The sequence below is a fragment of the Martes martes genome (assembly GCF_963455335.1).
Source record: "Martes martes genome assembly, chromosome: 12".
NCBI classification, from domain to species: Eukaryota; Metazoa; Chordata; class Mammalia; order Carnivora; family Mustelidae; genus Martes; species Martes martes.
The window spans coordinates 64,098,640-64,126,281 of record NC_137900.1 but is presented as its reverse complement, the minus strand read 5'-3'; the positions used below and the strand labels follow the sequence as shown (position 1 = coordinate 64,126,281).

At 48.1% G+C, this 27,642-nt stretch overlaps 1 protein-coding gene across 2 annotated transcripts in view; it reads left to right on the top strand.

Moving 5' to 3' along the window:
* The window catches only part of ANKS6 (ankyrin repeat and sterile alpha motif domain containing 6), a gene marked incomplete at both ends in the record, with an annotated part of 43,614 nt that extends 19,037 nt beyond the window's left edge, over positions 1-24,577 (top strand). The window contains 5 exons of one of the 2 annotated variants that reach the window (XM_080819648.1): positions 114-283; positions 7,021-7,204; positions 11,970-12,037; positions 17,565-17,681; positions 24,473-24,577. In XM_080819648.1, the coding sequence (XP_080675774.1) occupies positions 114-283; positions 7,021-7,204; positions 11,970-12,037; positions 17,565-17,681; positions 24,473-24,577 (644 nt within the window). Of the gene's footprint in view, positions 1-113; positions 284-7,017; positions 7,205-11,969; positions 12,038-17,564; positions 17,682-24,472 lie in introns of both variants that reach the window. The other variant, XM_080819647.1, reaches the window with a different exon arrangement.
* Between the last annotated feature and the right edge of the window lie 3,065 nt (positions 24,578-27,642).

Below are 27,642 nucleotides of genomic sequence, written 5' to 3'. Positions count from 1 at the left end.
GGGGAGTCTGGGAAAGGCGTTTCCAGCTCCGCAAGATCAGCACACGAAGTCCACCATACCCCTGTTGCCAGGCCCTGGACCCCTGGCAGTCACGTCTGTTCCTCTTTTCTCAGGTGGCAGCATAGACAGTGTCCTGTCCCAAATCGCTGCCCAGAGGAAGAAAGCAGCCGGTTTATCGGAGCAGAAGCCCAGCCACCAGTCAAGTCCCACTGGGCCAGCACCAGGGTCCAGCTCGTCTGAACTCCCAGTCTCCCCTGCAGGCGGTCGAGGTCCCAGTGTCAAGGTGCATGTTCTGCCTCTGTCTCCTGTTACACTCCTCCTGTTACACTGTCCTCACATGGCCCACGTGCTGGGGGGAACACGGGCAGTGCCGTGGTCCTGGGACAGGACTCAAGACAGGCCCTTTGCGGCCAGCTGCTCCCGGGCTTTCTGGGGAGGGCCGGATCATCCCGGCAATCTCTGGGGTCCCACCCTGTGCCCTCAGCCCCCTGCACGTGGGCGTCTGCCTCCCACCTGGTCTGCGGGCCTCTCCAGGTGCCTCATTCAGCCTCACACTGTGTACACTGGGTCATAGCTTAGAGCCAAGAAGTGTGGAGGGTGGGATCAGGAGAAGACTGCCTAGGGTCAGATCTCAGCCCCATGCTGGAGCATTTTGAAGGGGGCCTTGGCACCCAGTGAGCCTGCGGCAGCTGTAACTACTCACATGACCAGAGGGAGTAGTTGTGCTCCCACCATATTCCTCCACTGGGCACCGGTCTGGGGTGGCTGCTTTGTGCCTAGCGCTGCTGGCAGTAGGGGTGCGGCAGTGAATCGGGTGGGGGGACTGCTTTCAGACTGTCACTGCGGACTCTGGCGGTGAGGAGAGGGATGCTGTGGGGGCACAGATGGGGGCCACTCCCCAAGTTTGAGGGCAGCAGTGACACCTACAGGGGGTCTGAAGGATGAGGAGCCACATGAAGAGGACAGGGGTGGGGCAGGGGAGAGGCTGCTCCAGGGTGAGGCCCTCCAGAGGGGAAGAGCTGAAGCAAGGTTCAAGACAGGACAGAGTTGGAGCCTCACCTCTCTGCACCATTCCCCCGTGGACGCAGCCCAAGAGCGCTCAACACGTTGTTAGTCTCTGTATGGAGTTTGCAAAGGACAGGAAACTGCAAATGTCTCTCTGGAGTAGGAAGTTTTTTAGTGTCATTAGATTCTGTCCGCTCCACCTGAGTTGGTTACTGGAGTGAGCCAACCCCCCACCGAAGTGTGGGTTCCTGGTGGTTGAGTATAAATTGGCTCCTCTACCAGGTGGCCCACCAGGTGCCCCCCTCCAGTGGTTCAGTGTAGCCCATTTTATCCTCTGAGAGGACCTCACGTCCAAGCACTGTCCCGCTCTTCATATTTTTTAGATGTCTTAAGCTTTTTCCCTGAGAAAAGTTGGATCACCTGAAAGCCTCACCCCTGGGCCCTTGCCCAGAAGTGCCTCCAGAGATGATGTTCTAACGGATGTGTAAGAAATAGTCTTTATTTTCTGCTCGCCACTGTTGGCTACATAACTTTTGGTTTTTCAAGGTCCCTTTTGCAATCAGACATATATAATTAGGTTCCCTTTATAATATAGTTCCAGAAAAAGTTTCTCCCTATGCATTAGCATATTTTCCATTATACTGAAAAATTGTATGTGTGATAGGGTCTGTGTAATTAGTTCCCTTTAGAATTCTGCTCTAGAAAAATGTCTCTCCTGATACTGTCATATATTTTCTTCCTTCAGATAAAAAGAATTATATAATTATTATAGTTCCCTTTTTGTCTTTGCTGCTAGGAAACTCAGAGCTACTAACTAAAGTAAGTCTTCTAGTCTGGGTTTTGATGTAATTTTCCTCTTCTCTGTTGCTTAAATTTTTCTGTTTCTGTTTGGATGATCTTATGATGTGTTAGATATTGTTAGCTTCCTTTCCTTTAACGGGTGTTCAAAATAGGTAGGCATCTAAATTATAAGTTAACTCTTGTCTCACTTGGCTGCATCTATTACATGTAACCTATGTACAAGTATATGCCGATCAAAGGAGATTATATGAAAAGATGCATTGGGGAAACAAACTGAGAAAACTATCTAGTTCCACGATCACCTGATACAATATGCTTGGGGAGCTGTCTAAAAATTCAGGTTTTGGGCCTCCACCCAGCATCACTGAATGACTCTTCAAGACAGGGTCTGAGGACTCTGATTTCCCCCCAGAGAGTACTGCAGCCAGCCCAACCCAGGGCTCCTAAAAACCACTGCCCTAAATCAAAGGATCCAAGGAGTGGGCTTTCTGTCAAAGGCTCCAGCAGCAAAATGGAGACATGAAGTACTTGTCAAAGACTCCCCTAGGAAGAATTAGAAATCAGTATTCAAAATAGGAGCTTCCTGAATCTGGTTTTTGAACTTGGCTGAAGACAAGCACCACCATAATGGTGGAATATTCACAAGGCACGGCTTCTGGCATCTTCACGAATCAGCCTGAAGTGAACCTGAGGACACACGGAATCGGGGAAGTCAGAGCACGCATCAGTGCTCCCCAGACCTCCGGGAGCCCGAAGTCCCACTGAGTATATTGCCTCTCCGTTCCTACCCTAAACCTTAGTGGTTTAAAACAAAATGCATTTCTTTAGCTCGTGAACCTGTGGGTCAGCATTTCAGTCTGAACTTAGCTAGTTAGTCCTTCTGGTCTGGGGGTATCACTTATACATTTGGCTGTTGGCAGGGTGATCAGGATAACTGAGCCATGTGTGCCCACAGCAAGCTTAGATATGTTCTCATGACAACAGCCAAAGTCAGGAGTTGAAAACCAATCAGGTTGTTTAAGCAAGTCAGCCCGCCCACTACAGGAGAACTCACAGAGTTACATAGGAGGAGTTGAGATGATGCTATTAACACAATCAGTCTGCTATACTGACTGGGAATATAGGGAATTGTTCAGATGTCTCAGAGCATCCCAAATAAGTGTATTTGTCCGTCCCCCACCCCCACCAAATGATGCCACCAAATGATGCCGCCCAGAAGGTCCAGAGTATCATTTTTCTTTGCTTTGGCTGGGATTGATCTGTTTATTTGGGATATACTAATTATCTCCCACTTTATCAGAAGCAGTCTTGAATGTCCTTCTTTATAAAAAAGTAGAATTTATTAATAATATAGGCAACTAAATGATAAAACCTTTCAAAATCTAAGAGAAGGATACTTGTTCCACTCTGGGATGTAGTCATAAGGAACATTAAAGGCTTAGTAGGAGAGGGATAGCCATTTCCATGTATTAAAATTATTTCTTTGCCTCTACTATCCTAGTCAAGATGTCTAACTTTACCAAAAAGTACAAGGCGTACAAAAAGGCATGAAAAACTGCACTCCCAAGAAACACAGCAGTCATCAGAATCTGACTCAGATATGACGCAGGTGTTGGAATTACCTGGTAGTGAATTTAAAAGAACTACAGTTGTTAAAGGCTCTAACGGAAAATTTGAGCATAGAAGATCATACAGCTATTTCAGCAGATAGATTGAAGTTCTAAGAAAGAATCAAGTGAAAACTCTAGAAATAGAAAACAGGTAACAGAGATAGGCAGGCCTTTGATGGGCTCTTCAGTCTGCTTGACACTGCCAAAGAAAGAGTCCATGAAGTGGAAGACAGGGTAAAAGAAATCACCAAAACTGAAACACAAAGAAAAAAGAAGTTAAAAAATAAGAACAACAACAACAAAAAAACAGTTATGGGATAATATCAAGTATTCTCACATACAAGTAATAAGAATCCCTGAAGACAAAGAGAGAAAGAGAATAGTGGGATGGAAAGAATATCTTAAAATAGTGCCTGAAAATTTCCCCAAATTAATGATAAATGCCAAATCACAGATCCAGAAAGTTTAGAAAACACTATAGGATAAATATAAAAAAGAAAATGCCTAGCCATATCCTAGTTAAACTACTGAATAAATAACTCTCAAAACTCAACAGTAAGAGGGGCACCTGGATGGCTCAGCTGGTTATGTGTCAACTCAGGTCTTGATCTCAGGATCATGAGTTCAAGCCCACATGGGCTCCACACTGGCCATGGAAACTACTTAAAAAAAATTTTTTTAAAATCAACAATAAAACAACCAACAAATTATAAAAAATACACAAAATGAATACTTCATCAAAAATAAACAAATAGTAAACAAACATATGGGAAAATGTTGAACATTAGCTATTGGGGAAAATGCAAATTAAAACCACAGCAACATAGCACTATACACCTATTAGGCTGGCTAAAATTAAAAATAAAAATGTAAAGATACAAGTGTTGGTGAGCATATGGACCCACTGGAACTCAGATGCCAGTAGGAATGCAAAACAGCACAGCCACCTTGAAAATGTTTGGTGGTTTCTTATAAAACTAAATATGCACTTACCGTACGAACTGGCTCTCTCCCTCCTAGGTATTTACCCAAGTGCATTTTCAAAAACTGTTCATGCCAAAATCTGTGAATGTTTCTAGCAGTTTTCTCCATAATAGGCCAAACTGGAGACATGTTGTCAACAGGTAAGTGGATAAATTAACTGTGGTATGTCCATACGATGGGACACCACTCAGCAGTGGAAAGGAACACACTGTCAACACATGCAGTAACTTAAGTGAATCTTCAAGGCAGTTTGCTGCACCAGTCCCCAAAAATCTGCATATTGTATAATTCCATTTATGCAATGTTTTAGAAAGACAAAACCTTAGGGATGGAACCTTAGGGATCCTTTATTTCTGTGGGTTGGGATGAGGGGCAGGTTGACTAGAAAAGGACAGGACAAGGGATTTTTGGAGGTGATGGAACTGTTCTTCTATGGTACACAACTCAGCATTTCTCAAAACCCAGAGAATTGCACACAGCTGAATTATTTCTGCTGTATGCAAATTTTAAAAAACAGTATGAACCAGGAACCAAAGATGGAATGCAGACCATGACAAGAGATCTAACTGTATTACAAATGACTGACATAAACACACTTTGGGAGGTGGGGTTGGGGGGAGACTGTCGGGTAGATACAGTAAGGCCAAATAAAGACAAATAACCATACACTGCACTCTAGTTGATAAATATTTTTCTTGTAGGGGTATGGTTTAAATTCTGAAGCCACTTTACACGTACTTTTTGTATACATATACACTTTATATTTATAGTAAGGTTGATCAAATAAGTAAATATAATGAGTCCCCTTTTTAACTGTCAGATCAAATTAAAGGGGAAATGCTACAACAGACCTCATGGTTGTTGGACTGTTGTCAGAGGTGTCAGTATGAATCAGCATGAATGTGTGCCTATAAATATGTGTGTGTATATATATGTATACAGATTGATACAGGAGTAAGTGTGGCTATGTGTATACATGGCTCAGTGTACTTTATTTCCTTGCTCTGTCTGCTGAGAGGACCTACCAGCAGTGACATCCCAGTAGCCACGACCAACCTAGTATACAGATTTTGGTTTCTAAATACCACTCTCTAAGGAAAGGGACCAGGGCCTTGGAGAAGTGGTTTATTTCAGTGCTGGGTCAATGAAAATACAAGATAAGCCTAAAGCATTTTATGGTGTCAGAAATTAAGGAGATGCCCTTAAAAAGAAAGAATTTTAAAAAGGTGGGCATGTTGAAAGGACATAGAAGCCAGCCTGAAAGATCTCATTGGCCAAAACTGGAACACTTTGAATCACCATAAAATAAATAGCAATAGTTATTAGATTATAGCCCAGAGAATAACATTAATATCCATGAACCCATACCAATAAGAAATAAATAACTGAATAAATGGGAAAATGAGCAACCCTTTCTTAACAAAATTCCAAATAATAAATGTGAAAGGTAAAGGAAATAGCAGATCTCATATCATTAGAATATCATGGTAGTAATTGCTGCAGATAAGAGCAACTGACGAATGCTAACATTACTGGGAGCAACAAGGTATTTAGCTCAAAATCTACCCTCCTTCCCCCAAATATTTGTTAATTTTAAAGGGAAAAGTTAGTAACTTCACAGAGAAACCGGACAGACACCACCTCAACTAAGTGATGAAGGTCAGCGTTATCAGTAATGTGAAATGGGTACTTTGAGACTCCTGGTGTGATGCAGTAAGAATGGCTCATTACCTCTGGGGTCATTAGCCCCCAAATCTGTTAGCAAGTCTAATTATGAGAAAATAGACCCAAACCAAACTTCTCGACTCTTCGACAGCATCAAGGTCGTGAAAAACAAGGAAAGACTGAACTGTCATAGGTTGGAGGAGGTCAAAGAGATGTGAAAAGTCAGTGCAACTTGGGATCCTGGACCAGAATCAGGATATTAAGCAGAACCACCATTGAAATCCGGGTGAAGTCCATCAGTTAGCTAATAGTATTGTGCAACTGTCAATTTCGTCGTTTTGATGATGTGCTATAGTTACGGAAGCTGTTAACATCAGAGGAATCTGGCTGATGGGTACACAGGGATGCTCTGTTCTATCTTTTAACTCTTCTATAAGTCTAAAATTATTTAAAAATAAAAAAGTACTTTTTAAAAAGCTAAATGACACACATACAAAGAAGGGAAAACTGATGTATTCTTTGACGGAAGGTTGGCAGTGACTGGGTGAGATGAAGGGACGTCAGGAGCAGAAAGGGACTTCGTGTATTGATAAGCCACACCTTCGTCTAGAGCTGGGTTGGCTGGGAAGGAAAAGGTCTTGGCCAAGGACTAGATCCTGGTAGCGTATGGGCAGGACTAGCACACGGGCAGGACTAGCACACAGGATCCTGGCTCCTCAAGGGCCTCTTAGTACCTCCTACCCCACCCCCCCACCTCTCTGCCCCAGGGGAGGATTTTTCCAGGACTGTTCTGACAATACTGTTTCTGCTTTGCCTGTGTTTTGAAGTGGATTTCATAGTCCTGATTAGATTCCTTGCTGAGTCAGACAGCACCCGTGCTCCCTATCGGGTGTCTGTTTTCATCACTCCACCCTCCAGGTGATGGCTTACGTATTTGTCTTATTCTTTTCAGCAGAAGCTGGAGACGAGCAAAAGGCCTCCGTCTGGAACTTCCACTCCCTCCAAGAGCACCTCGCCTACGCTCACGCCCTCCCCTTCACCCAAAGGGCACACGGCCGAGTCCTCAGTGTCCTCCTCCTCTTCCCATCGGCAGTCCAAGAGCAGTGGGGGCTCCAGCAGCGGCACCATCACAGATGAGGGTGAGTCCGCCAAGGTCCTAAAATGCCGCCCTTTCCTCTTCGCCACTGGGACCTGCTGGTGCTCTTGATTGCGATAGCCGTCCTAAGTCGGGCCTTGAAAATTTCCAACAAAAATTCCTATCCGCTTTCTTCCCTGATCCCACCTTGTATTTTTATCTTTCCTGGGCTAATGGTATGGTAAGCTCCCTCAGCTAGTGCTTGAGCATAGGTGAGTTTTGTGGACATACCCAAACACACACTTGTAGACATACTTCTCCAATACCACTTATGGACCTTGCCCTGAACCTTGTGCAAATCGGAATTCTGTCATTTGCAAGTAATGCAGTGTCCACTCAAACTGGTTTAAGTAAAACCGGTTGGCTCATCAAACGGAAGTGTCGAGGGTGTGCTTCAGGCATGTGCTGATCCAGGTACCTTAGGCATCTTTCTCTCCATATCTCAGGTAGGCTCTCTCTCATCTTAGTGGTGGCAAAGTTGTCCCCCAGGAACTTCAAACTTAACTCATTTTCCCTGCTAACTTGGCCACACCAGCAGAAAGCGTGCTACCTTCTGAGCAGGTCCAGCAAAATCCTGGGGTAAATGTCACTGGCCTGCCTTGGCTCTTTTTACAGTGACGGGTCATTTGTCCATCCTTGACCGTGTGTCCGTGCCAGTAGAATGTGCTCATTGGTCAGGCGCAGGTCTCGTGTCTGCCTTTGTAGCTGGGGTCAGGGTCTGCCCTGCAGACTCGGAGAGAAGTGGCTCCTCAAAGGAGAGTCACAGTGCCATTTTCAGAAGGAGGAGGGCATGGATGGTGGGCAAGCAGAGGTAGTAGCTGTCCCCTGTAACCAGAACCAGCACAACTTTAGAACCTGGGCACATGAACGTAAGCCCCTCCTGTGGGGACAATGCAGAAAGGATGATGGAGTGGAGGCCCAGCTGCAAGGCCCCAGATAAAGATAGGAAGAGAAAAAAGACAAAGGGAGATGAAGAATCCTGTCCTTTAAACTGCCCTCTGGTGGTTCCTGGGAAGGGGGGGGTGGGGTGGGAAGGAGGGGAGTGGAGCTTTGGTAAGAGAAGGGGCGCAGGCAGGTGCAAATCAAGTAGTGTGTCAGAGAGGGGAGAGAAATCTCAGGTGTTGGAGGGCCTCCCGCTCACACGAGGGCACCTGACTACGGGGAGGACGGGGCTGAGCGTGCTCTGCCCAGCAGGTGATAAGCTGAAACCAGCCGCACCGGCTGTGGTCTGGACCAAGCTAATGAATGCATGCTGCTGTTGGCATCCTCTTTATTTGGGGGCTGCTTTTATTGTTTTGTGATCTCTAATGCCATCATTTGTAACTAGCATCATCACTAGCAACCCCATTCCTCCACAGCTGTGTTTTCTATGTGGAGGGTTGGGTTCCCCACTCATGAATTCTCCGACCTTGGAGGCTTTTAGAAATTCTAACTCCTAGAGGTTCGGTTAGGTACTCATACCCCACCTTTCTGCAAAACATTGTTGAGACCGTGGATATCTGAATGCGCTGCCCATGCCTATTCTTTCCCCTCTCCCTCTTCATTTAAAAAGGCTTGCAAAGCCCTAGTCATGATAGAAACAAAAGAGGACCTGATAGCAGTTTCTTTTTGGATTAATTTCTCTGGTGTAGAAAGCCTGGTTTTCCCTTCCAGAGTTCCTGTGTCCTGAGGCAGCAGGACCTTTGTCCTGTGGCCATGAGATTGTCACAGGACAGAGCTGCAACCCAGCCCCCAGACAGCTACCTTTTATGACATTTGTGTGGGAAATGTGTGGCCCCACTTGCGGACTGCACGCAAGCCTTTGTCCTGCCCTGTCTTTCCACCAGCCGCCCTCTTGAGACTCCCTCTCTGGGGAGGAGAGAAGCCTGGGCACTGGGTGACGTCACCTGTCTGGGTGTTAGGATGGCTCGCAGTCTGGCTGGGGATTCGGGTGCAGGCGACAGAATAGCAGTACAGGATTGTGACACAGATGGGAGCCAATCTGGGTTAGCGGCAGAGCACAGGATAGCTGGGCTTCACCGAAGAGCAGGCCTTCTGGCCAGAGGGCTGAGGAGAGGCGGGGCAGTTGCGGACCAGAGTCAGTCATCGAATTTATAGGAAATGTACAAGCCAGTGATTAAACACAGCTGTTAAAAGTCAAATTACACCAAAGCAACAACACCTATGTGTGTGTGTTATATATAATACCTATATAATAAAAATATATGTATATATGTTATATAAAGAAAATAACATAATATATAAATATATGTAAATCTGTATAAAAACATGGAAGAAGCCAAAAAAAGTCAAATTACGTGTATTTACATAATTACACTAATTAAATTAAAAGTACATGGTATTTCATATTAATGAGATTGTAAAATAGTGCAGTCTCTTTGAAAAATAGGCAATCCCTCAAAAAATTAAACAGTTACATATGATACAAATTCCACTCCTAAGTGTCTACATATAGATGCATAATATATATTTATGTATATTATGTATATATATTATTCCCATAGAGTATTATTCCCATAATATTCCCAAGAGAAATAAAAACATAATTCACCCCCCCCCAAAAAAGTACATGGTATTTAAAACAAAATATATTATTAACTTGTTAGTACATTTTACGAACGTCTGTGCTCTTTATGCAGTAGAAAATACTGCATAACGAGACGCTACTATGCTCATCCCTTCCCAGTTCCACTTTCAGGAACAGGGGTTATGCTGGTGGCTTGAAATCTACCAGCAGGGGGCATTGACTCCATGACGTCAGCAAACAGCCACTAGTCAGGATTCGGTTTGTTGTGTCCTAGAGCCTCTGATGTCATCTAGACAATGTTGGAGAAAGTTAAATGTGTGACTTGCACAAAAAATTAAGAAAACAGTCCTTCAGGATTTTAAAACCATTACCTCACGCAGCGGACTTGCTCCCATGAAGGTCCTATATGCATCCTCATTGTTCCGTCTCATCTTCCATGTTCCTGTAAACGAAACTGTCCTGCAACACCCATGTTGGGACTGTAGTCCTTGGCTCTGGACTAAGAGGAGGACAAAAATCAGTGCGAGCGTTCAGTGAGGTGCCCGAGATGCCGCAAGCATTGGCGATACGGAATTTGTAAGAACCAGTGTTGTGTGGCGTATTACTATATGTAAATTGGGCGCTATATGTCCCTTATACACTACTGTGGGGAAAGGCTGCATGTGGAGGGAACAGCAGAAGCAAAGCGTTGGCATCGTGAAACTGTCAGTGGCTTCTGTACGGGCTGGGACTTGCTTCTTCTCGTCTATCCTAGCTCAGTGGCACTCTCCTGTGAAGCCTTTTCCAGTCCTTCGGGCTGGTCAGCGGCCCCCCTGTCCCCAGGTCCCCTTGTTGATACCCCTTGATCATAGCACTTGTCACCAGTGAGAGACATGGTGGAAGGGCTGGGGTGTGCAGCACAGACCAGGGAGCTGGACCACTCAGTGTGAATTCCTGCTTTGCCACGGACCAGCAGTACGATCTCATCCAAGACATGGTAGCCCACCTTTTGACACCTCATTTCCTCATCTGTAAATGCGGATGATGATAGGATGGCACTTGTGCGGTTGTTGTAAAGAGCAAATGGGTTATCCATGTGCAGGGTGCCTGATGGTGCATCAGCCTCCTCATTTTATCTTCCTAGCCACACTGGGCTCCTTCACAGCACAGTTCTTTCCATCCTTGCACTCCCAGCATGTAGTAGGCATGTTGGTAGCTGCTGTAGAACCAATGAGTTAAAAAATGAACTCGGGCCTCCTAACCTCCTATCCACTCTTCTGTGAATTGCACCCATGGCCCCAGGACCTTTGCACTTGTTCTTCCTTCTGCCTGAATACTGCCTGCTGATCTTTTCCTTGGTATTACACAGTTAATTCCTTCATTTACCGCTCAAATGGTACCTTATAAAGGAGCACTTTGTTAACCACACTCTATAATAAACAACATTCTCACATTCTGTCATCTACCCCTACCCTGCTTCATTCATCCTCATCGCCTTTGGCCTGACAGCCTGCTTATCTGTTTTGGTCTCTGTTGAGTCCCTACAGCCTAGTCTAGTAAATCCCCATCAAATGGGTGAATGAATATTTTTTCAAGTCACCCCCGCCCCCCACCGATGCTAGTCTTGTCTCCTTTCTTCACTCTCCCTGCTCTTAAATCTTACTATCCAAAATTTTCTGTTTTCCCCTGCTCTGTGGCCTTCTGGCTCTGCTCTTCCACTCAGATGTATCCGTCCTTCCTTCAGGGAGCCCACAGCCTCCTCACACTGAGCCAAACTCCAGTTCTGGTCTGAAGCCACCTGCTTGTTCTCTTAAGTTTCTCCTCCGCCTCGCTGACAACTTGCTGGCATTAGCGTTTGCTGCAGGTGCGGCTACCAGCAGTCAAGAAATCATAATTAAAAGCTGTTCTTAGACAGAAAGTGGAGTTTTAGTCCCAGCAGCTAGAACCCCAAGAGCTTGGAGATTGCAGCCATTGGAGGGTCACCTGGCCACGAACCTCCCCATCTTCTCTGTCCAGCTCCCACTTTGGGGTTCGGGGATGGGGAGATGCTGGGGCGTGCCCTGAGGGGAGGCGTGGCTGACAGGTGGCTCGGACTCACCCCCAGCTGCATCCCCACAAGCTGAGCTTCGATCTGCTTTCCATGTTGGGAGTTTCTTGTGACATTTCATTTGAAGGTTGCCACTGCTTTATGAGTTTGAAGACCACTGTTCTGATGCATTTTGCCAAATTCTAAAATATCTTTTCACATCTTTCCCTCTCAAAGATGAACTGACTGGAATCCTTAAGAAATTGTCACTTGAGAAGTATCAGCCCATTTTTGAGGAGCAAGAGGTAAGAATGTTATTTTTGAATGTCCATCAAATATTACTGTAAAAAAAATATATGGGTTTTTATCTTGCAAACGTAGATTGATCTTTTTCACTGAGACAGCTGAGGAAATGGGAGTTTGTGTTCTGCACATTTAGTTCAGTTCATCACAGTGAAATCCTGGGGGCCTTATGGCTTGTTTTGTTGTAACAGAATTTTGTGATTTTGTGCACTGCTCTCGCTAGTAGAGTTTGTGTCTGTCCTGCACACACTTTTGTTGAAGGGGATGAACTGACAGGCTTTTAGATCTAATGCGGGTCAAAAGCAAATCCTAATGACTCTGGGCTAAGTGTCTGGATGTAGGATGTCTGTGCTAATCCAAGAGAGTTCCTTTTGCTTAAAAGTGCTCACAATCACATTAAAAAAAAAAAAAATGACCGTTCTGCCGTTTGGCAGTTTCTCAAAATGTTAAACATAGAATTACCATGTGACCCAGCAATCCCACTCCTGGGCGTGGGCCTAAGAGAACTGAAAACATATGTCCACACAAAAACTTGCACACAGCAGCCTTATTCATAATAGCCAACAAGTGGGAAACAGCGCAAATGCCCACTAATTGGTGACTGGCCAGATGTGTTGCTGCCGTACAATGGAATATAATTCGGCCATAAAAAGGAAGAAAGTGCTGACACACGCTATGACACGGCGGAGCCTGGAACACACATGCTGAAGGGAAGAAGCCAGACACAAAAGGCCACATATGGTGTGATTCCATTTATATGAAATGTCCAGAATAGGCAAATCTGTAGAGACAGAAAGTAATTAGTGGTTGCCAAGGAGTGGGGGGAGGAGAGAATGGGGACTGACTGCTTATACGGGTGTGGGTTCCTTTGGGGAGTGATGAAAATGTTCTAAAATTGAGTGTGATGGTTGCACAACTCGGAATATACTAAAAATCACTGAATCGTCTGCTTTCTTTTTTTAATTAAAAAGATTTTTTTCCTTGGGTATAGTTGCACACGGTGTTGCGTAAATTTCAGGTGTGGAGCTTGGCGATTTGACAGGCATATCCTTTCCCCTGTGTTCACCACAAGCATACCTGCCCTCTGTCCCATTATATCGCTGTTACCATACCACTGACAAATTCCTTAGGAGTTGTATACTCTAAATGGGCGGACTGTATTGTAAGTGAGTTATAGCTCAAGTTTTTGAAAAAACTGACCATTTTGGCCCCTTAAACTCCTCTGCAGGCCCACTAGCCAGCTGGTGTAATCACTGGTTTGGAATATTTCTGGGACCCGGTCGAGCCCGTGACAACAGTCATCATGACAGTCGCAGTCCTGAGACTCGCTCACCGTCCCTGCAAGCTTGAGATGCTGCTGAGGGACTAGCATTTTGTCTTGAGCAGCAGACAGAGTGAAACAGCCTTTTTCCTCCCTTGCTTTCCTGCGGTAGCCAGTGGGTCCTTCCTGCTTCTCCAGCATTTTAAACCTCCACAGCGATGTTTCTCACATACACCGCTGGCGGCCTGCCTTTGTGTGCTGTGTTCTGCGCCCTCTTGGAGTGTGCAGGGAACACATCTCAAGGTGTGCTTCTGTTTCTTGAGGTGTCTCTGTGTCACAAGGCAACATTTGTCCTGGGTTCTTAGTTGCATCCCCGTTTGGGAGCCGGCATGTCAGGGGGCACACCTGTCATTCACCATTCTCTGGTTCTTGCTGCTGTCCCTTATAGGGAACTGAGGTATGTTCCTGATGAAATATGACACTTTCAGAGTTTTAGAGGGAAGGGAGACTATGCAGAGTTGCTGTGGTCTCCACAGCCTCTGGAGTTGGGGAGGGTGCTAAGGCCTGGGGCAGCCCTGTGGGGAGAGCTGGGAGCCACTGACTGGAGGCTTTCTGTTTGTGTCGGGTGGGGTGAGGTTAACCGAACCAGCTCAGCTGTCCGCCTGTGCTTAGCTCCCCACTGGACCACATAGAAGCTCGACAGCACTGTGTGAGAGTTGCCATCTGTCCATACAGAGATCCCGTGTTCCCTGGAAGGCTTTAATGGGAGTCGGGTTTTAACATCATGGATTGCCCCTCCCCTCCCCTCCACATCCATCCCTGCAGCTACAGAGCACTTCTCAGTCCTTAAGAAACTCCTTAAAGTACCTGGCATGCAGATAGTACTTTTCCCTTATTTCCAGGGCCCATAAAAATGTCTTCCCATTATATGCTTTTAGTCCTTGTTGAGAATTTGGAAGAAGAATGAAGTAAATATATTTTCTCATCCTCTCAATATTGAAACTGAAGCAGACTAATAATTTTCATCTCTCTACCTGTATTTGGATGGATTTAGCTACATATATTGAAAAATCCCAAGTAGTAATATCTTAAACAAAATAGAAGGTTATTTTTCCCACAGAAGGTGTTCAGTTGAGTCACCAAATCTCCTTCTAGCTCTCTGCTCCACTAGGGTATATGGCCCTCATCCTCAAAGTCCAGAATGGCTGCTAGAGCTCCAGCCATTACCTCCACATTCCAGGCAGCAGGATGGAAGGAGAGAGCAAAATGATACCTACTCTCCTTTTTTTAGAGAGACTTCCTCAAAGTACCATAAACCTTCTTATATCTCATTAGCCAAAAGTTTGTCAATTGACATACTCATATGCAAGGGAAACTCAGAAATATAGTTCTTTAGCTTCATGGAAATGCCTAGCTGACAACTAAGATTCTATTACTAAAAAAAAGTATTACTAAAAAAAAGTAGGGCATGAATATTGAAAGGACACAGATGTTTCTGCCTCATCCTGCTAACCCTTCAGAAGTGCTCACGTGAGGAGAATTTAGTCTCTGCTTCTCTCCACCTAAAATGAGCTGTGAGGGTTTGGTAGCCCCCAGGGTTGATAGAGGTCAGAGATTGAGAAGGTCCGTTCATCTGGGGATGCAGTAGCATATTGACTGGTATGGTCATTCAGTCAGCCAGCAAACACAGCTCAGGTCTCTGCCCTCTACCAGGCCCTCTACCAGAGCCTGACCCTAGCAATGGCAGAAACGCCCAGAGCATTCTGGGAGCCCAGGAAGAGCGTCTATTGAGTGAGGGCCAGAGGAGACGTTGGCTGAGCATAAACTGACCTTTGAGGGAGGGGAGCAGGGTAGAAGGGCGTCTGGGAAGAGGGAGCAGACATGCGCAGAGAGCCATCAGCACTTTGGCCTGCTCAGGGCCTCAATGAGGCTGGTGCGTCTGGGGCAGAGAGTGGAGCCTGACTGGGCAGGGCCTGGCCGGCATGGACGTGATCTGTGCACCATGGTCCAGAGGCAGACGAGGCCCAGCAAGATCTCTGGCCTCTGGTATGAATGGTGGACCAGGGTTGGTGGGGGAGTTAGGGGCAGACTCACAGGAAAGGAGATTCCAGTCAGAAGAGGGTGGCCGGGGTGGGGGGTGCCATAGGCAAGAGGTGCTGAGGAGCTGGCCATGGGGACAAGCTGGGGGTGGGACCGTGGGGAGAGGGGAGTGTCCGGCCCAGCCAGGGGCAGGCAGTGTCTGTCAAAACCATGTCATCTGCTCTTTCAGACCCTCAGCCCCTTTTGAGCTGTAAAGTCCCAGAGAGACGCAGGGAGGCACTTCCCAGGGCTTGGGGCTGGGGACGGAGCAGACCCTTCCCCACCAACTCACACCTGCTTCAAGATTGTTTTAATCCAGGAAAGTAAAATGACTATTAAAATAGAAAAGGAGGGGCGCCTGGGTGGCTCAGTGGGTTAAGCCTCTGCCTTTGGCTCAGGTCATGATCTCAGAGTCGTGGGATCGAGCCCCGCATCGGGCTCTCTACTCAGCGGGGAGCCTGCTCCTCCCCCCCCCCCCGCCTGCCTCTCTGCCTACCTCTCTGCCTACTTGTGATCTCAATCTCTCTGTCAAATAAATAAATAAAATCTGAAAAAATAAATAAATAAAAAATAAATAAAATAAAATAGAAAAGGAAAGATGGGGGACATTTTTCAGAAAAAAATTCCTCTATCTCCACACGCATCAAATGTTTCAAAGAAAAAATTTTAAAAATCTTGTTCAGTATCTCTGAGGGAATAGAAAACAAGCCTGCTTTTAAAGTAAAGAACTAAGGGTTTTCAATAAGTTATGAGAGTTTTATTTTAAATGACAGCAATATTATATTACATAAAACTATAACGTTTTTGTAATTTATTTAGTTTGCAAAGCTTTGTGGAAGCCCTCTGGGTAGACCCTACAACCACCAGTAAGTTAGGTCGGGGGAGGATTCATACATTTCAGGTGGGAAACTGAGGTAAAGTTCCTGCCCAGGTGCCCCAGGCAGCAAGTGGGGATCGAGGCCCTGTCTGTCCGCGTCCAGGCAGCACCGGCTCTGTCCCACTCACGGGCTGGAGAGGCGGCTGTGGGCAGCCAGCTCCCTTCCACTTTTCCCTGATGACTACCATTTTGGGGCTAATTTGCAAGGGCCCATACAGGGGACAGAACCCCTTAATTCTTAGGGAACATCAGGTCACATTAGCAAGGAGGCCGTTGCCCCCAGGAAACCACAGGAGGGAGGTCAGTGGCTACAGCTGCAGCATCAAAGGGTGACGTGGCCCCTCAGAGAAGAGGAGGTACTGTGAAGCCCACAGCCTGGGTTCCAGTCTTGGCTTTCACTGACTGGTCATGTGACCTTGGGGACTGAATCTCTCTGTGCCTCAGTTTCCCCATCCCCCCCAAACAGAAGATAATAATCATCTCACCTTATGTCATAAGGCTTAAACGACTGAGTCTGTGCCAAATAGTCAGAAAGTGCCTCACACGGTGTTAGCTTTTGTGTCCTCCCGTTGTCACCTGACAGTGAGGCTCCGGGACAGACCTGGGGTGTGGAGAGCCGGCCTCCACCTGCTGTGCTTGCTGCCTCTGAGCAGGACAGACGTGGCAACACACCAGCCACATAGCAGGGCAACCTGTTGGTTCTTCGCCTGGAGCTGAGGCCCAAGCTGGGATGACAGAAATGTCAGGGTTTCCCCTATAGCAGCCAAGGGTCGTGTGGCTTTGAGATGCCCTTGTTCTGAGCCCTTCTCGGCTTCGGTTCTCCGTGGCGCTTCTTCCCTTTATCGCTTCTGCTTGCTGACTTGCTCACTCTGTCTTTCCACATTCTACCTCTCCCTCGTCCTCGGGGGGAAAACATGCTGAGTCCCGCCATATATGTGCATTTTCTGTGCGGTTTCCGATCTCTGGGCAAGTGCAGCCACCTGGGTTCAAACTTCTAAGAGCACCCTTGGATCTGCAGCATGCCGGCCACCCAGATTGTGCTCTCAGAGACTCCCCTTCCTTGTGCAATGGTCGAGAGTCTTTCTACAGTACACCTGTTCCGGGATTCCCAGGCCTAGAGCTGAGGAGAATTAGTCCTTCGTAATCCTTTCAACTAAACTTTCATCATAGAGTCATCATAAAGTAAATCATAATTAATTCACTGCTAATAAGCACTAATAGCTCATAATCATGATATTTCTGGTGTGGATAGGGGAAAAAACGAGGCGTGGCACCCAGCAGATGGTAACGAATCCCTGTTCTCTCTTTCCAGGTGGACATGGAAGCCTTCCTCACGCTCACCGACGGCGACTTGAAGGAGCTGGGTATTAAGACAGATGGATCCAGGCAGCAGATCTTGGCAGCGATTTCTGAACTGAACGCGGGCAAGGTATTGTTCTCAATCCTTTTCTCCTGTTTCAAAGAGCAGAGAGCTCCACTAGGAGCCTTACTAAGCCCTCCGTGTTCCTGAGGACATCTGTGGTCTGATTTTGTCTCCTCTGGCACATCTGGCAGAGGGCGGCCCCATGTGCACACTTCTCACCACCGAGTGTTCCCCACCTCCTCGTTCCTTTTCCAGATCTCTCTTCCCATAGAGTTAGCAAAAATACTCCCTATGGTCATTTCAACCCACGTGGCTGGGTATTGCCCTCCAGCGTACAGTGGAAGCAAAGCCATCGTCTAAGAGGGTCCCTGGAGTCAGGTCTTCCTGGGGGTGAGCCCACTCCTCCTCTTACTCACTGTGTCTCCTAGAAGTCATCACCTCTCTGAGCCTTGCTTTTCTCATCCACTGCGGGTGGTGGGGTCGTTGCCAGGACCAAAATGCTTAACAGCGCCCCTGCCACTCATAGACCCGTCAATCACTGTTGTTATTGTTGACATCCTACATTTTTGTCTAATGTTAAATTTCTGTTTCACCAGCTTTAAACCAAAGATTAACAATGCACCCCCATCAAAGGCACACATGCAAGAAACAATTAAAAAAAAAAGCATGAGAAGCGAATCACCACTCACTTTGCAAACCTTAGCCCAGTTGCTGTTGGGCTATTCAAGCTCCTTTGCTTCCTGGTTTCTTCCCTAACGTGGGATGGACGTTTCTGTCTCCAACAATGGATAGGACTTGCTTACCTGTTGCTGTTTCACGCTCGGCCTGACAGCCCCCCTCTTGTTAGACAATCACGCCGTGTCTGGGGTTTTGCCATTACAAATAGCGCTATAATGGATATCTCTGCCTTGTTCCTTTCTCTTCTGTTGTTTTATTCCTCGGGCTGTGTTCCACAACTCGAGGTCGTGTCAGAGAGTGTGACCGGTCTTACGGTTCTTTCTGTGTATTGCTGGGTAGGCACAGAAATATTGAACAGACTTAGAGTGCCAGCAGCAAATAAATATTCATGTAACCCTTTATCATTCACAAGACGCTTCCCATACATTTCCCCAGTTAATCCGGAGGCCAGATCCTCACACTTGCCTTGTCCAGCTGGTGAGGGAACAGAGCCTCGGGGAGGGAGGTGTGCCCAGGTGGAGAGGTGGGCAGGCAAGCGAGGCAGGACCTGCACTCGGGTCCTCTTTGTATGTTCCCCCAGCACCGTGTTGGGCACGGGGGGCTCCTGCCGGCCCCACTGGGGTTGTGGGGAGGTGGGGTCGGGCCTCTTGCTGTCGCCATCATCATTACTGTTTTACCTGTTTACAGGCTGCAAGGTGGTCCTTCCAAGTGATTTAGTTGGCAGTGCTTCTGGCGCCTGTGTTTTACCTTGAGTTTTTACTGTCTGTTCTTTTTCTTCTGTAAGTGGCCTGTTGCTAGACACAGCTCATCTGTTCCGTGGGCCCAGGCTGCTTCACTTTACAGACGGGGAAGCTGAGGCTCAGGGGTAGGTAGTGAGCCCTGGCTCCCAGACCAGCACTGTTTCAGCTCTGCTATGAAATGTGAGGAGAGGGCGGGGGGGGGGGGGTGTGAGGCAGGCATGGAAGTTGCTGGAAGTTGCTAGAAGTGGGCCAGTCTTGGATGGTAGTAAGGGCTTAGCCAGGGAGGTGAAGCCCCAGGGTGGTGCTGGGGCATCGATGAACCAGAGCAAGCACTAGTCTTCAGAGCATTGATTTAATTTTATTTTTTTAGATTTTTATTTATTTATTTATTTGACAGAGATCACAAGTAGGCAGAGAGAGAAGGAAGCAGGCTCCCCGCTGAGGAGAGAGCCCGATGCGGGGCTAAATCCCACGACCCTGGGATCATGACCTGAGCTGAAGGCAGAGGCTTTAGCCAACTGAGCCACCCAGGCATCCCCGGAGCATTGATTTAGTCATGAGTCATGAAAAGTAGCCCTTGGATTCTCTGCCATGTCCCAAGCGTGACGTGGATGTTGACCTCTGAGGCTACTTTGTGCCCAACACCGCTCTTAGCAGTCACATCTAGTCATTTGCTTAACTTCACAAAAGCCACTGAGGCCGGGTCCAGTTCATAAGTGAAGGAACTGAGGCAGAGGGAGGTTAAGGAACTGGACTGAGATCACACTACTGGTGAGTGGCAGAGCCAGAGTTGGAACCTGGAGTTGGTTTGTCGACCACTATGCTGCCCTGCCTCGGTGTAAGCCACAGATGCGTATGAAGGAGAGCTCCTGACCTTGAGCGAGGGGTGGAAAGACAAGGTCCTGGAAGACATCCCCAAGGAAGTAGCAGGAGGGCTGGGATGGAAAGAAAGATGGGAAACTTTGGGTAGAGGGTAGAATAGTGCAGACCAGGCAGAGGGAAGCTTGTATGCAAATTCCCTGTGGTGAGTGGAGGTGCAGTACATTTCAAGAACTCAGGGAGTGCTGGACCTGAGAGCAGGTGGTGTGGTGTGCGGGGAGCCCAGATGGGACAGATGAGGCCTCCAGGTGGTTGAGGGTGACCCAATCAGCTAAGGGCAAGGGCTTTGGGGAGTGGGTGGCTGAGTGATGGTAGGGGGATCTGGCCCAAGGTTTGCAGGACCTTTCCCGCTTCTGGCCTCCAGAGGCCAGACTTGTGAGCCAAAGAGAGCATGGAGGTGGGGGAAGCCAAGCCAGTTGAAGGAGGATAGGAGAGGTTCTAGATGTAGCACCAGTGAGGACCATGGAGGGGTTGAGAGGACAGGCCAGGAGCTCGGTGTCACTAAGAGCCTAGCCCAGGGCATGGTAGATGGTAGCTGCTAATGCTTCCAGAGCCTCCCTGCTGCCCTCAATGATCCTGGCCTTTGTGGCCCAGGATCACAGAAAGGAGGCAGACTGGACTGGCTTGCGAATCTCAGGAACATTAACAGCTGTGATCAGAGTGGATGATGTGGCAGCTCAAGCCGACTCCGGAGGAGAACATTTTTTTTAATGTTTGCCCAGACCGGGACCTTTTTCATTTTCTCTCCCATTCATTGCCCCCATACTCTATTCCTATAGCAGTCTGTGTGCTGCACCAAACAAGGCCCAGCCTAGAGAAGCAGAAGCATCAACAGGTTCGTGGTTCTTAGTTCAGGCTGCATCTCCAAGGACCATCTACCAGGTGGCTCGGGAACAGCAGGAGTTGGTTCTCACAGCCTCGCGGCTGCAAGTCCCAGACCAACCTGCCAGTGTGGTTGAGATCTGTGAGGGTCCCCCTCCAAGTTGCCCACTGCCACCTTCTTATCGTATCCTCACACAGCAGAGAGCAGGGAAGCGAGGTCTTTCCTCTATCTTCTTCTAGGGACACTGTTGCCATCGTGAGAGTCCCACCCTGTGACCTCATCCAAGCCCCGTCACCTCCCAAAGGCCCCACCACCTCACACCATCCCATTGGGGCTGGGGTTTCAACATAGAAGTTTGGGTGGTGGGGACACCTTCCTTCTGTAACAGTGGTCTTTTGGGGGGCAGGGCGCCAGCTGACCAGCTCTCAACCAAGAGACCTGGGTGCTTCTGACCCACCAGACCAAAGGGCCTGCTCGCCCCACCCACGTCCCTCCCACGGGCAGCATCTACCCTCAAAGTCAGCCAGTTCCACATGGAAATAGGGGCAGAAGGTCTGAATTACCAGGCAAAGTCCAGTGGACGTAAGGACCGTGCATCACAGTGTGTCCTAGAGCAAAAGCATGACTGGGAGAAGCTAAAGATCACAAAAACAGCTCAACCCCGGGGTGACCGTTGCAGCTATGCGCTGCTTCTTAGAGGAAAGAAGTTCTCAGGCTGAGCCTGGCTTCCAGGAGCCCTTTGGATGGCCTTTGGAGGCCCTGGGCCTCAGCTCTTCTGGGCTGGCCCCGCCTCATCCCGACTTCAGGGCATCCTTCCTCCTTCTTGATGGCTACAGGTGTTCACTCCCTCTTCAACGTCCATACTTTCTCTTTTGCAACCCAGCCTCAGCCAAGAGGGACCCCCTCGGTGGCTCTGATGCTCTGGACACATTCAAGAACCCAGACCAGGACCCGAGGGAGGGAGGCCCAGCTTTCCTTGTCCACCAGAGTCTTCATGGCTGTGGTCTGCAGCATGGTGGGGGGTTGTGGACCCAATTTAGTGGTTCCCCAGCAGCATTTTAAAAAACAATAGCGTATAAAATGTCAGCATTCTTTGCAGGTAGGAGGGTAAAATTTGTTCAGTTGTACATATTTACACGTAACAAGGTTATAACCTAAAATGTGTTTCTTGCACAGTCAAAAAATAGTTAGAACATTTTAACCTAAAAGGTTTTATGTTTATTTTGTTCTGTTGGTGAAAATACCAGGAAAGCAGCATGGGTCCGCAGTCTTACATGCCACGGGCCTTCCGGCTGAGCCTACCCCCCACCGCCAGTATGCAAGTTGTGATGTGTACTCGAGTGGGCTTATTAGTTGACTAGTTTCAAACAGTTTATATGTTGGAGAAAGTCAACCAGAAACTTCACCTGAATTTCACCTTTCGTTGGTCCAAAGCCATTGCAATCTTGCCATCTTGTGTGTGTGTGTGATTATCAAAGCAGCACACATTCATTTTACCAAGTTTGCACAGTGCCAGAGAGGGCAAAAGAGTTCTTAGAGGAATCACGATCCAACCAGCCAGAGGCCAGTGCTGTTCACATTTGGGAAGATCACTGCAGTGTTTGCTGCCAAATATTTTTCTCTGCGGAGATAAATTTGGATCTATAATTTTACCTCCTCCTTTCTTCATTTAACATTAAATATATGCAGTTACCTGTGTCATTAAAAACTCTTTTTAATAGAATACATTTGCATGGATGTACTAAAATTACCTTATTTTAAATCCCTACTTGTTGGATATGTGGATATCCGAACTTTCTATTAATAGTGCTGCAGTGGGCAACTTTGTGTATAAGGCTTTCTAATTATCTCCTCAGAATAGATGTCTAAAAGTGGACTCGTGGAGTCAAAGAGTCTAAATCAAGGTATAGGGCACTTCCTCCTGAATTACTTTCCAGAAAGAGCCAGTGAACTTCCCACCAGCTGGGGGCATGTGGCTTCGGTGTCAGCAGATCCCCGCCAGCACTGAGTGCTCTCGGTTTGCTCTTAGATGTTTATTAATTTGGAGGCCAAAAAGCGTGCCTCATTTTAATTTGTATTTCTTTAACTACTGGTTAGACTGAATACGTTTTTCTACGTTTCATGGCCATTCACTTTTTGCTTTTTAGGAATTATCAGGCAGGTCCTTTGAAACGCAGGGGTTTCTAAGGGGCAATTATTGTCATCGTCTTCAGTCAGCGTGGACGCGGGGAACAGTTAGGGTTTTCCTTGTCTAGGGCTCTCTCCTTAGTAGGAGGCAGAGTGCTGGAACCCTGGCTGGGCCTGACCTCGTCTCTCAGGTGGTTCAGGCTAACGTAGCATGTCATAGTCACATGGCCATCATTGCTCCTGTTTAGTTTTTTAGCCTTCTGCAGTTTGCCCGGTGTCACCCTGTTCATTATCCCGGGTCAAGCCTCCTCACAGTCCCAGCATGTCCTCCTGTCCGCCATTTGCAGATAGGAAGTCCGGCAGCGCGGGGTCTTGCCTGGGACGCCACTTCGAGGGAACCGTTGAATAGGGACTCGCCGTCTTCTGACCCCACGTCCCTGCCTTGCCCTCTGCCCTGCAGCCTTTAGGTTTGTGTTGTTGGACTCCGGGGGTATTTTTCTAGCTTATTTAACTTAATTGGAAGGATTGGCATGCCGGGCGGTCTTACTGCCTGCTCAAGTGTCTAGGAGGCCTGGATGGTGGTAGAGGTCCCCTGGGGCCTGAAGAGTCCACGAAATGAAAGAAGAGAAAATTTGAAGTCTGAGCTCACTCAGTGGACTTCTTTTTTTCCCTTTTTACTCTTAGCAGAGAACAGTCTGCCAGAGATTATTCATTTTTAATCTGCTTTACATTTTGACCACATTTGTTGGTTTTAAAAAAATATGTGTTTAGTCCACACTGCTATCCTCTGGAGGACAGGACCTGTCAGCCTCCTGCTGTCCACACAGGATCTGATGTCACCAGCAACCATTTGAGTACTATTATTATCCCCATTTTATAGATAGGGAAACTAAGGCCCAGAGAGACTAAGTGTCTTGCTCAGGGTCACTCGGCTAGTAAATGGGAGGAATGGGATTTGAACCCAGGCTGTTTGGTTCCAGTCTCTGGTCTCTGTGTATTACTGCCTCCTGGCCAGGTATTCAGTGAAGATGTTCTCTGGGCTGAAAGAAACATCCACATCCTCCCTCTTTTCCCATCTCAAAACGTGTGTGTTAAGGGGTAGTGTTGTGGGGGGAATGCTGCGGGGATAGAGTGAGACATGAATCATTGCCAAGAGCAATCTGACATCTTTTGGGCAAGGGTGGGGTACAGCAGTTCAAACTCCCTGTGTAGCAGAAAGAATTCCACTCCCACTCAATTCCCTGGAAATCTGAGAGCTAGAAAGACACACAGAGTGAGTTGGGAGGCAACCTCCGTTCCAGGCCATGTGACCTGGGCTAAGTCAGTCCTGCTCCCCGGGCTCTGTGTCCTGTCCTTGTCTGGGGGGGTTGGACCCCTGCATGTTGGGGGCCCTTTCCAGCCTTGACATGCTGGAATTGTGGGTGCTGGGGGACATTCTGAGCCAGCGTGTTTTTATTAAACTCAGTACTGTCTTAATTAGATAATTTATTTTCCCCACAACACCCATGGGTTTCTCAAATATGAGTTGAGCATTACCAACACTATGTCAATTGAACTAATAGTTAAAAGATTTAACAAGACATTGTGTCTGTTTTCGATTTCCTCCACAGGGACGCGAGAGACAAATTTTACAGGAAACCATTCACAACTTCCACTCTTCCTTTGAGAGCAGTGCCAGCAACACCAGGGCCCCAGGAAACAATCCCTGTACATGATCCTCCCTTCTGTGGTGACCAGCCTGAGCTTTCTGAATCCCAGTGCTGCCCTCACGTTGCCCGTGCTCCAGCCACCATCAACTCCTCCCCATTCCCTGAAGCACGCCTCTGTTGGTCACACCACTGTGCCTTTGTCACGTCCCTCTACCCCAAATGCCTGTCTTCCCTTCTCTTCTCTGTGATGCTCTTGCTGTAACAAACTCAAACGCGGTAGACTTATCCTCATATGAAGTCCGATATGGCTGCTGCTGCTTGGCAGGTGGCTTCCCACTGTAATTTGGGGACCCAGTTCCTTTCACCTTGTGGCCCTGTCATCCCCAGGGGCCTCAGCATCTTTGCTTCTTGCTGGCACAAAGGGGAAAGGGATGGTGGAGAAGGCACAGCCATTCTTAACCACATTCCTCTCCACTGTTCTTGCTCCATCCACTCCTGCTCAAGTTCCATTGGCCACCGGTAGTCACGTGGCCCCACCTGGCTGCAAAGGAGGCAGGGAAATGTAGTCTGCTCAGGTGGTGGCTGCCCAGCAGCAAGTCTACACTCAGCAAGGGTGGCTGCATGTTTTAAAGGAAGCTTAGCTTTCCCTGACACATCTTCCCATAAAACTTCTAACTTGTACTTTGTGATCCAAGTCACCAATCCAGTGACGCCTTCCTTGACTCCCTTACCCAGAAGTAACTTTTCAGGCCCCAGGGTCCCTTACCGCTTGTTTATGACTCCGTTCTAACACTCGGCTGCACCGACTGCATACAGCACACAGCAGGTATTCAGGATGTGTGCGTTGAATGTGTTTGTCTGTATTGCGATGGCAGGCTTTTCTGTAGGAAAAAAAGAGTAGGCCTGCTTTGTGATCTCACGTCCCTTCTCCCTTCTGGCCGTCAGTGTCCTCACCTGCAAGATCTGGGGTCGGGCAGGAGGAAGCTCCGATAGTCTACTCTGCTCATGCCATGTCGCCATAGGCTCTCCTGCACTTCAAGGGGGAGCAGAAGACCCTAATATATTGTACTGTGGAGGGACTTTGGTGCTCAAATTTTCTAGACAAAGAAGCCAGGTGTTTGGAATTTCTGTTACACCCTGTTAATGCTATGTTCCTCAGAAGGGAATTGGTCCTTACGGTTTTCTGCCCCTATTACATTTGCAGAGCTCCGACAGTAGCTTTTAGAAGTGTTTTCAAGTGAGTCATTTGGCCAATGCTTGCTGCATTTGTGTAACATGCTGGATGCTGGGGCTACAGAGACAAGCTAGAGCCAGTCCCATCCTTGGGGACCTCTATAGGCAGGAGAGGACAGGAATGGTCGGTCCCAACCTCAAGAGGCGGCGTGGCAGAACTCAGGCTCAAAGTTCACCTCCAGCCCTGTGGCTGGCCAGCTGCATGGCCTGGGACAGGTCACTTGGCCTCTTGCTCAGAGCTGAGAGCTGCTGTGCAGAAAGCTTTTAGTCTGTACAAAGCACCCAGTAGCCAGCAGCCTTCACAGAGTTCTTGTCTTTGCCATGAGCTCCACCAGGCTGCGTGCTGATCTCCTTGGGAGGTGTGGGCGCTCATGTCCCTCCCCAGCCACGAAGGCCTGCTCCCCCTCCGTTGGCTTTGTGGGTCAGCTCTGACCACCTCATGTTTCCCCCACCCCTGCCCGTTGAGACAGCTCCTCCTCCCTCCTCCCATCCTCCCACCGGCAGCAGCCTACTTGCAACACTCCCGGGAGGAGGCTGCACTTTAGCCGTCACTGACAGGCTTATTTGTAAATAGCCCTCAAAACCAGGCCTTTAAGGAGACATGGTCATTGTGCACGTACTGCGTGCAGCAGCTTGAGGTCAGTGTCGTCCATCCTCTCTGTCACCCTGGAGAGCCCTGCACATCTGGGAGACCCACAGAGTGAAGCTGCATGCCAGTTACACAGCCCAGTGTGGGCAGAGCTGGCCCAGACCTGGCTCTGGTGGGCTTCCAGGTCCATGCCTTTCCACTGATCCACGTAGACGTCCGGAGCTGGAGGCATCGGGTATCCTCAGTGTTGTAATGTACTGATGTCTCCAAGGCTTTGTTCTCAATAGGCCAAAGGTTGTTTGCCCCTGAAATACACTGGCTTCTGAGTTACATGCTCCGAGGTTCTGTGTCTGCTTCCTGCTGCTGTGCTGGTTTTTCCATAAGCCCCCTATCCGCGCAGCATGCTGCCAGGTATGTTTGACTGAACATCCGCCACACACGCAAACTGTGCTGGTGGGGGCAGCTTTCCTCATCTGATGGCCCAGACAGAGCAGGGCTGATTCACATCTTGCAGACGGGAAAACTGAGGCTCGGGAGAGGTGCTTCTCTTGTCTTTTCCACTGGACTCAAGTGGTTCTAAGGTTTTTTTCTCCCAGGCAGTTTGTGTGCTGCCCGGTGAGAGATTTCTGGCACACTTTCTGGGGCATGATCTTCCCCTTCCTGGTGACACTCCCCTGCCGCACATGTATCCCGCCCCCCACTGCTCCACCGGCCTGTAAGAGGCCATTCTCTTCCATAGTAAGTGTTTCCCTTGCTCAGTGACCTGAACCAGCATTCCCCAAAGTGGGTTCCTTGGAACACTACTTCCATGGGATGTTAATGGATTTTTCATAAAGAAAAATCAAGGGAGTGTGTATGTGAAAGTGGGGTAAGGCACTTTGTGATTGGATAGGTTTGGCAGGCACTGAGTTAAAGTCCAGTTACATGATTGTCTTGCTGCAGGACATCTCAGGACCTTCAGCTTGCCTGCGTTTGTAGGGCCTCTTGGAGGCGGCTGTGTAACATGTAGCATTTCCCATATGTTTGCTCACAGAGCACTTCTTCATGGTGCTCTTGCAAGACAGGTTCCTAGGACGCTGTCCAGGAAGCCTTCTTTGACTGGGACAGTGGCAGCCACGAGGACTCAGCTGCTGGGAGTCAAATGAGGGGGCACTCAAGGGCTTCAGCTAGGTCAGGGTTCCTCAGTCCTCCTCTGTGCCCAGCATCTCCTGGCAGAGGGGCCCTGCTTTGGCAGTAGGACATCAGGGTTGGGGAGTCCCCTGGCTTTTGGGTGATTGGGACCTGGCTCAGAGGACTTTCCATCTTTTGC